The 9,784-nt window shown below is 43.2% G+C and overlaps 2 protein-coding genes across 2 annotated transcripts; both read left to right on the top strand.

Annotated features, from left to right (window-relative positions):
• Positions 1-1,320: 1,320 nt before the first annotated feature.
• LOC138868846 (uncharacterized) lies at positions 1,321-4,856 on the top strand. Its single transcript, XM_070146419.1, has 9 exons — positions 1,321-1,714; positions 1,763-1,906; positions 2,049-2,143; positions 2,290-2,451; positions 2,580-2,748; positions 2,941-3,101; positions 3,171-3,275; positions 3,414-4,279; positions 4,610-4,856. The coding sequence occupies exons 1-9, from the start codon at positions 1,321-1,323 to the stop codon at positions 4,854-4,856; spliced, it is 2,343 nt and encodes a 780-aa protein (XP_070002520.1).
• Positions 4,857-4,933: 77 nt separating this feature from the next.
• On the top strand, positions 4,934-5,737 carry LOC138868845 (uncharacterized). Its single transcript, XM_070146418.1, has 2 exons — positions 4,934-5,110; positions 5,222-5,737. Exons 1-2 carry the CDS (start codon positions 4,934-4,936, stop codon positions 5,735-5,737), a joined length of 693 nt encoding a protein of 230 aa, XP_070002519.1.
• The last annotated feature ends 4,047 nt before the right edge of the window (positions 5,738-9,784 follow it).

The raw sequence follows: 9,784 nt of genomic DNA, 5'->3' as shown, positions 1-9,784 counted from the left end.
TATTTGTGTGTTTTGTTTTTCTTTTCTTCCATTTTTCTAATTTGTGTGTGAATTGCTCTTAGGTACCAAATGGATCTTAACAACGAAGCCCTTGGAAATTTACCATTGGGGGAGGAGGTAGATGATGATCACGTGGATGAGATTCAACCCGAACCTCAAGCACAAAGGAGAGGCCGACCGCCTCATGATAATATTTCAAACCCTCCCCCACCTCCTGCAAGGCCAGCACACCGGGTGTTGCCCAACGAAAGCTATGCAAGTGTAATAGGACTGCCCCAAATTAAGGCAGGCAACTTTAAAATAACTAATGTCATGCTTACACTCTTGGAATAGAGGGGTTTCTTCACCTGAGCTCCATACCAAAACGCCTACAAGCATCTAAAAGGTTTTGTTGATACGTGCTGGGGGAGCAAGCAAACTAATGTCTCCGAGGACGCATTGTGGTTAAGGCTTTTCCCATTTTCTCTAAGGAGGAAGGCTTTGGATTGGCTTGAAAGGTTACCCAACCATTCTATCACCACTTGGGATGAGTCGGCCGAGAAGTTCATCGCAATGTTCTTTTTCCGGGACATATGGTGACGCTAAGAGATGAGATCCTTTCTTTTAAACAAGATCAAAATGAACAGCTTCATGAGATTTGGCAAAGGTACCATACAATGGTAAAGGACTGCCCCAACAACGATATGATTGAGGCTATGATCCAACAGACCTTTTAAAGGGGGATCAACACTACGAACCAGTGTGTAGTTAACCAACTCGTCAAGGGGAACTTCATTAACACGCCATATGTCGAAATGTGTGAAATACTTGATGATGTGGCGGATACATCTTTGGCGTGGCAAAGTCGAGCTAATGTGCCACAAGGTGATCCTAATGTTATTCACCTACAAAAGGAGCTCCATGACCATGACCAAGCAATAGCAGTTGACGACTACTATGAACCAATTGTCCAAAGCTCAGTTGCAACAAGTTCAAGGGCCAAAACAAGTGAATGCCATGGAATGAGTGAATATGATGATCAATAAGAGAAGTCAATGAGGTCAACAAGTTCAAAATAATCCAGACCAATAAGCAAAGTGGTAGCGGGTACAATCAAGATGATTCATATGATGATAAAGTGAAGAGATTCAATATGTGAACAATTATCAGGGTCAATGGGACAATGCTTTGAATCAACAACAGTGGAGATCACAAGGAAATTGGGGAAATCAGGGTCAATAAGGAAATTGGAATAGTGGCAACAACAACAACGAAAGCAATTGGGGAACAACAATCAAAATTGGGGTAACCAAAGAAACCAAGGCAATTGGGGTGGCAACAATGATAGTAATTGGGGAGGCAATAACAATCAAGGGGGTTGGAACAACAATAATCAAGGGAATCGGGGGCTTTCAAAGGCCTCCGATGTATCAACAACCAAACAACACGCCTCCATATTCATCACAAGGTCTTAGCTCTTCCAACAATGAGATGGGATGGATTGAGACAATGTTTGAGCAAATGATGAAGAAAAACGCCGACTCCGATGCCCAATTGGCCTCCCACAATACTTCTATCCATAACTTGGAAGTCCAACTTGGCCAAATTTCTCAAGCTTTGAATAATCGCCCTAAGAGGGCAATACCAAGTGACACGGTAGTAAACACGAAGGGTGGGAATAATACAGGCCATGCTATGGCGGTGACTACAAGAAGTGGTAGAGGTGGAGTTGCTAGTACCTCTGATCCAAGAAAAGTTGTGAGTGATGATGTGTTGGTGTAAGATGATGATGAGCAAAGAAATGATGTGCAAGTGAATGATGAGAATGTGAATGATGAAGTGAGGATAGACAGTGATGACAACGTGGAGGAGACACAAAATGATGTGAACTTGTCTAGGAAACGTATGATAGACATACCAGAAAACGGTAGTGCCTAAAGCCAAGGCTCCTTTGCCAAGGCCTCCTCCACCATATCCTCAAAGGATCGCAAAGCAAAACAATGAGAACCAGTTCAAGAAATTTATTGATATGATGAAAAGTTTGTCCATAAATGTGCCTTTGGTTGAAGCTCTAGAACAAATTCTAGGTTATGCCAAGTTCATGAAGGACTTGGTAACAGAGAAGAGATCAGTGAACTGTGAGACGATCAAAATGACACATCAAGTGAGTGCTATTGTGCACTTCATGGCTCCAAACCTATAAGACCCTGGTTCCTTTACAATCCCATGCACTATTGGTAGTGCCGATTTCGCCAAAGCTTTGTATGATTTGGGGGAAAGCATTAACTTGATGCCATATTTGTGTTCAAGACATTGGGGATTGGGCAACCAAGGCCCAAATCCATGAGGTTGCAAATGGATGATAGGACAATAAAGAGGCCAATGGGGATAATTGATGATGTGCTAGTTCGGGTTGACAAGTTCATACTTGCCGCAGATTTTGTGATACTTGACTGTGAGGTTGACTATGAGGTGCCGATCATATTGAGAGACCTTTCCTAGCTACAGGTAAGGCCTTAGTTGATGTGGAAGTAGGGTAATTCACCTTCCGGGTGGGCGATGAAAAAGTTGTGCTCCATGTTTGCAAGTCAATGAGGCAGCCTAATAGCAACAAAGTGTGTTCGTTTGTGGATCTTGTGACCGAGGTGATTGTTGAAGAAACAAGTGTTGTGATTAATGTGGAAGGCCTATTGGAAGTTGTGTTGTTGAATCATGATGTGGATGAGAAGCAAGGCTTGGTTGAATATGTCAATGCTTTGCAAGGAATGGGTTCATATACATATGAGCCCCGAAGACTTTTATTAGGACCTTGAGAACCATAAGACTCCACCAATAAAGCCCTCAATCGAGGAGACTCTCATATTGGAGTTGAAGCCTTTGCCTTCACGCCTCAGGTATGAGTTCTTAGGCCCTTGTTCCACTTTACCTGTTATTCTTTCCTCGTGCTTAACTAATGTACAGGTAGATTCCACCCTTGCGGTGCTCCAAAGGAGGAAGAAAGCAATAGGTTGGACATTGGCGAATATTCGGGGTATAAGCCTCGACTTTTGCATGCACAAAATAATATTGGAGGAGGATGCCAAACCTTGCGTGGAACATCAAAGAAGGTTGAAGGAGGCCATGTAAGAGGTTGTCAAGAAAGAGGTCATCAAATGGTTGGATGCTGGGGTTGTCTACCCCATTTCTGATAGTTCATGGACTTCATTGGTACAATGTGTCCCAAAGAAGGGGGATTGACTGTGATTACAAATGACAACAATGAGTTGATTGCCACAAGAACTGTCTCCGGTTGGAGGGTATGCATGGATTTTAGGAAGCTCAACAAATTGACTCGGAAAGACCATTTTTCGCTTCCATTTCTTGATCAAATGTTGGATAGGTTAACCAGACGTGCTTATTATTGCTTCTTGGATGGGTATTCTGGGTATAACTAGATTCTTATTGCTCCTGAAGACCAAGAGAAGACCACCTTCACTTGTCTGTATGGCACATTTGCATTTTCAAGGATGTCGTTTGGTCTATGTAATGCACCGGCTACTTTTCAGCGGTGTATGATGGAAATATTTATAGGTATGATGGAGGACTTCCTCGAGGTTTTCATGGATGATTTCTATGTTGTGGGGGATTCTTTTGATGAGTGTTTGAATAATCTTGACAAAGTCTTGGCATGTTGTGAAGAGACCAACTTGGTGCTTAATTGGGAGAAGTGTCATTTTATGGTTGAGGAAGACATTGTCCTCGGCCATAAGATCTCCAAGAATGGTATTGAAGTGGATAAAGCAAATATTGAAGTGATATCAAAACTCCATCCTCCTACTTCAGTCAAAGGAGTGAGGAGCTTTCTAGGGCATGCGGGATTTTACCATCGGTTCATCAAGGATTTCTCAAAGGTGGTGAACCCCTTGTGCAAGTTGTTGGAAAAAGATGCAAAATTTGTGTTCAATAATGATTGCATGAAGGCTTTTGAGCTACTCAAGTATAGGTTAGCTACCACTCCCATCATTACCACACCAAATTGGAGCTTACCATTTGAGCTCATGTATGATGCTAGCGATAGGGCGGTAGGAGCGGTATTGGGGCAAAGAATCATCAAGATATTCCATCCGGTCTACTATGCTAGTAAGACCATGAACAACGCCCAAGTCAACTATACGGTGACCGAGAAAGAACTCTTAGCCATTGTCTTTGCTATGGAAAAGTTCCGCCCGTACCTCATGGGTACCAAAGTGATTGTTCACACCAATCACGCGACGCTTCATTTTTTGATGAGTAAGAAGGTCTCAAAGTATAGATTGATGAGGTGGGTACTTCTTTTACAAGAGTTTGATATTGAAATCATAGACCGAAAATGGAGTGAGAATCAAGTGGCGGACCACTTTTCCCGTTTGGAATAAGAGGGGAGGCCCCATGATGGCCTTGAGATCAATGATTCATTTTCGGATGAACAACTCCTTTCCATGTCTTTGATCGGGATCCCTTGGTTTGCTGATGTGGCTAACTATCTTATGAGCGAAATTGTCCCGAATGAGTTCTCTTTAAACTAAAGGAAGAAGCTCAAACGGGACTGCTTGGATTATTATTGGGACGAGCCATATCTTTTTAAAGTTTGTACCGATGGTGTTATCCGAAGATGTGTCCCAGAAGAAGAGCAATTGGGTATTCTTGAAGCTTGTCATTCTTCTCCCTATAGTGGTCACTATGGTGGGGCGAGAACTGCTACAAAGGTCCTAAGATGTGGATTCTATTGGACTACCTTGTACAAAGATGCTATCGAGCTTGTTAAGAGGTGTGATGATTGCCAAAGAGCCGGTGGAATTTCCAAGAAGAATGAGATGCTTCTCACCACCATCCTTGAGATTGATATTTTTGACATATGAGGCATCGACTTTATGGGTCCATTTGCGAGTTAGTGTGGGAACAACTATATTCTTATTGATGTGGACTACATTTCCAAATGGGTTGTGAAGCTGTGGCTTTGCCTAACAATGAAGCACGGACTGTGGTGGCCTTCTTGAAGAAAAACATATTCACAAGGTTCGACACCTTAAGGGCCATCATTAGTGATAGGGGTTCTCATTTTTGTAACAAAGCCTTTGACACTTTACTCTCCAAGTATGGTGTCACTCACAAGGTGTCAACACCCTATCACCCCTAGGCAAGTGGACAAGTTGAGGTCTCCAATAGGGAGATCAAGAGTATTCTATCCAAGACTGTTAATGCAAACCGGACTGATTGGTCAAAGAAACTTGATGATGCTTTATGGGTCTATAAAACAACTTACAAGACTCCATTTGGTATGTCTCTGTATCGGTTGGTATTTGGGAAAGCATGTCACCTCCCGGTGGGATTAGAGCATAAGTCCATATGGGCGTTGAAGAAGTTGAACCTAGAGTGGGATGTAGCTGCCAATCTTCGGGTGGAGCAATTGAATGAACTTGATGAGTTTCGGTTCCATGCTTACTCTAGTTCATCATTGTATAAGGACAAGATGAAGTACCTACATGATAAGTATATCTGGAACAAAGAATTCAAAGAAGGTGACCTTGTTCTCTTATTCAACTCTCGGTTACGGATGTTTCTGGGAAAGCTAAAGTCAAAATGGAGCGGTCCGTTTGAAGTGGTACATGTAACTCCTTTTGGTGCTCTAGATTTGAAAAACAAGAATGGTAAGATATTTAGAGTCAATGGGCACCGAGTGAAGCACTACCTTGGTAAGGTTGATGATGGCCACGTTGTGGCATTGATCAATTTTAAGTGAATGATGGTAACATGTGTCGTGCTGCGACGTTAAATCAGGCGCTTCTTGGGAGGCAACCCATGTGTTTTTCTTTCTTTTGATTTTCTTCTTAGATTAGGCATTATTTTGGACTAACTGGTTGTGAAGTGGTGTAGGAATTGGTTGTGCAGTACATGAAATTGACAAGGGAGAAATTTGGCTAAGTGACAAAAGTTCGCGAATCACGCCCAAAAATTTAAGGACCGCGTGAGCACTTCGTGGCCGCACAACTTTGATGCGGACCATGCAATTGGTTTATGAAAAATGCCAACTCTCTGAAGTTGGCCTGCCACAGTCCCTTCATTTTCCACGGCCGTGTTCACATTTTCGCGAACCGCATAAATTTGGCGGTTGCGGTCAATATTTTGCGGACCGTGGTAGTGTATTTGAAGCATCTCTACAAAAAGGTAATGAGTGTTGAACGCACTCAGGTGAGTCAATGGGTCCCTTAGGTCTGAGTATAAATAGAGGCGGCCTGAGGAGTGACCTGCACTGATGGAGGAGGGATCTCTGGCTGACCCAATACTAGAGTTGGGGCCTGTGAGCTGCTAGCCTCACCTGCTGATGGTTGAGTGGTCGATGGATTTGCAGGGGTGACCATGTCTGCTAGCGAATGTGCTATTGCCACCTGAATTGCTGCTTGTTCTTCATCCTCAATTGTAGAGGCAACAATCTTCTTGCCCTTCTCCTGAGGGCCATTATCCTCCGTAGACCATAAATCCCCCTCATCCTCTCCCTCGTCTGCCTCCTCACCCTTAGACTCTGTAGAGTGCCCTGAATCCTCCTCGGAAGGGATCTCAATATGTGCAGGGGGAGCTGGAAGCTGGGAAGCCCCGGAAGTCAGAGGTGCAATATCTGTCATCAGTGTGGAGAAGTCAAGATCCAGGCCAGGTGCTGTTGTGTCTGCTCCCTGCTCACCTTCCTTGGGCAGGAAGGATGATAGATCGAACTCAAAAGTCTGCATTTTGTGGAGTTCAGTCTTCATAGTGGCAACTTCCTCCTGGAGCTTTGGCAAGTCACTAACCTCACCCCGTTTTATCTTCTCAACCCTCACCTCAAACTGCTGCAGACGATCCCCGTAAGATATTTGTTGTTGTTGGAGTGCTGTCACTGAGGACTGTATAGGAGTAAGAGCTTGTCTGATGAGGGTGGGCAAGTTCTTCAGAAGCTGGTCTACCTTAGCATTGGCATGTTGCGCTAAGAGACCTAGCCTCGAGATAGCTGGCAATGCAGTAGAAGGCTGAGCAATGGTGGACTGAGAAGTGGGCTGTGAAGTGGAAGCGGATACAACTGTAGCTTGAGGAGACACAAGAGTCTGGGAATCTAAGGGCTCTACATCTACTGGAACCTGAGTCTGAACCTTTAGGGGAGCAACAACATCACTAATGCGCGTTATATCAATATCCTTCAGTACCTTCCCTGTCTTGTCAGTGTGTGGCATGGTAGTGACTTTCACACCTTTACAGAGGGTTGTGATCAAGCACGGGAATGGAAGTGAAGTGGTTGTCTACTTTGCCCGAATCCCTAACTCTCGGAAGATAAGAGCACCCACATCAATCTTGATTCCCTCCATAATGCATGCAATGAGAAGAGTTTTCTCAATGCCTATATCAGTCTCATTTCTGGATGGTATCAGTCGAGAGGTGACAAAGCTAAGACAAAATCTACCTTCTTATGTGAGATCATCCTTGAATATTTTGTGCACAGGGTTGATCCAGGCAGGGGTCCCCTTGGCTATCACAGAAGCTATCTAACTACGCTCATTCTCCCGGTTTAACCATTTGGCGGCATACTCAAATGTGCCCGGGCTCCAATCAGGGATGTAAAACTCATTGATGGTGTCACTGCTGCAGAATACGCTCTTCCTACGAACTAATACAATGTCACATAAAACCCTATTGCGCTTGTGGTGAGCAGTCCTGGAGGCTCCATATGAGGCATAAAACTCACGAACAAGAGTTTCATTATAGTCATCAGGCAGCTCAGTGAAGCACTCCCATTTTCTTGCTTTGATGTTCTCCCAGATGTGGGGGTACTGCTCTTGTAGCCCATTCAAACTCAATTGTTTTTTGGCCAGGATTTTCCATTTTGATATCCCTTCTCTATATAGCTCCCTGGATCCTTCAACCCCAAACCTGAGCTAGAAGTCATCTCCTTGTTTCCTTCTTGCCTCAGCTTGTAGGTCCAATGAGGGCAAGGCCTCCTCCTCATCAGACTGGGAGGGAAGTGTAGCAGTAGGGTTCAGTCGCGAACGTTTTGCTTGTTGAGTTTGACGACTGGAGGAGGCCCTTTTTTGGGCAGAGGCTGTATGTTTCCTGGGACCCATATCTGCACAGAAATGAAACGTGAGCAACCTGGTAGGCGACAATGAAAAGAAAACAGAAAAACTCAAGAAAAATTTAAGAATGTGACAGGTTATGTGGTCGCATAAAGACTATGCTGACTGCAGACTTGTCGCAAACTCTTAGACTATTCAAATGATCTAAGTATGCGATGGGTTTTGCGATCACATAACCATTATGCAAACAACCATTATGCGGTTTGCATAACCATCACATACTTGATTTCTCAGAAAACAAAATCACAAAAGGTGATCGTAAAATCCATCGCAAAGTTAGATATGCGATCGCAAATTGGCCACAAACAGCATGCTATAAAACTGCGTAGACTATCTCAGTATGCGGTGAATTTGCGGTCCGCATATCAATTATGTGATTGCAAAGTCGCTACATTTTGTTATCTTCTTCAGCCAGCTAGGGTTCTCTTTTGCGGCAAAAATACGGACTGCAATTTGATTATGCGAGCCACAAAACCCATCGTTCTCAACCTTAGGATTCAACCCTCAACAATGACAGACCTAGTTTTGCTACCCATTACCCCAAACATACTACCTAACCAAAAATACCATCACATTACGCACAAATATCTAAATACAACACACAAACAAGAAGAAAAAGAAAACAGGAAACAAAAATAGGAGAAACAAAAACAAATGTGAAACTAAAGCTTGCAAGGAAGAAATTGGGACAAGGAAAACATACTAGTGATGGGTTTATGAGCACACTTGGGAGATGATTTTACAGATGCTGCCTTACGTTCTTGATTCACTAGCCGTTTTGCCTTCTCCGTTCTTTGTTTTTTTTTCGTTTTATTTTGGTTCTTTCTGTTAATAAAAAAATTTCTTTTTGTTTTGAAATGGTGTGAATGTTGAAGATATGCGAAGGACGTACCTAAGAGAATTGCGATGGGTAAGTCACCGCATAACACATTATGTGACCACATAAGTGTTATGCGGTGGATCAATTGAGTTGCTAGAGGGCCAAAAATATGGTGCACTATGCGATCACATAGTAGAAATGCGGCCCGCAAAGTGCACCTCCTTGTCGCATTCTTATCACCAATTTTTGCCAAACTTACTGTCTGGGTTTGAGACCACAATGCAATCCGCATAGTGAAAATGCGACCGCATATGTGTAGCAAACTTCCCAAGGTGATTTTTCTTCACTTTCTCATGCAATATTACCTAGTGTTATGATCTTTTGAATGCCCTGCACACTAACATACAATTTAAACTGCTCAATTAAATTTAACTAACAAAAATTAAAATTTAAAGAATAAAAAGGGTGTTACCACACATGGGTTGCCTCCCATGAACTGCTTGATTTAACGTCACAACATGACGAAGTTGGTGTTTCTTTGGATTCACTCATTGGCCGGGCATGGACCATCTTTGAGAGCCAACTACTCCACCAAGTGTTTTTCTCCATCTGTGCCCAATTAGTGCTTGACTTGCTAACCATTCACTTTGAAGGTCTGGAGCCCATCCTTCGATTCTAGTTCCATATCTCCAAAAGGAGAGACATTGACCACCTTGAATGGACTGGACCATTTTGATTTGAGCTTGCCCGGAAACAATTTGAGCCTTGAGTTAAAGAGCAAAACCAAGTCACCCAACTTGAACTCCCTCTTCAAGATCTTTTTGTCGTGGACGAACTTCATCCTTTCTTTATACACAGCTGCACTTTCATA

Source organism: Nicotiana sylvestris, chromosome 5, assembly GCF_000393655.2.
Source record: "Nicotiana sylvestris chromosome 5, ASM39365v2, whole genome shotgun sequence".
NCBI lineage: Eukaryota > Viridiplantae > Streptophyta > Magnoliopsida > Solanales > Solanaceae > Nicotiana > Nicotiana sylvestris.
Note: the sequence above shows the minus strand (reverse complement) of the source record. Positions and strands in the feature narration are given on the sequence as shown.

What these genes read in the sequence shown, in the direction of transcription:
- LOC138868846 (XM_070146419.1), top strand. Translation starts at nt 1,321, where the DNA reads ATGATAGTAATTGGGGAGGCAATAACAATCAAGGGGGTTGGAACAACA. An exon ending in CAATGCTTTGCAAGGAATGG is followed by an intron (nt 2,749 to 2,940) that starts GTTCATATACAT and finishes ACTAATGTACAG; the next exon opens with GTAGATTCCACCCTTGCGGT. An exon ending in AGAAGGTTGAAGGAGGCCAT is followed by an intron (nt 3,102 to 3,170) that starts GTAAGAGGTTGT and finishes CATTTCTGATAG; the next exon opens with TTCATGGACTTCATTGGTAC.
- LOC138868845 (XM_070146418.1), top strand. Translation starts at nt 4,934, where the DNA reads ATGGGTTGTGAAGCTGTGGCTTTGCCTAACAATGAAGCACGGACTGTG. An exon ending in AGTATGGTGTCACTCACAAG is followed by an intron (nt 5,111 to 5,221) that starts GTGTCAACACCC and finishes GATTGGTCAAAG; the next exon opens with AAACTTGATGATGCTTTATG.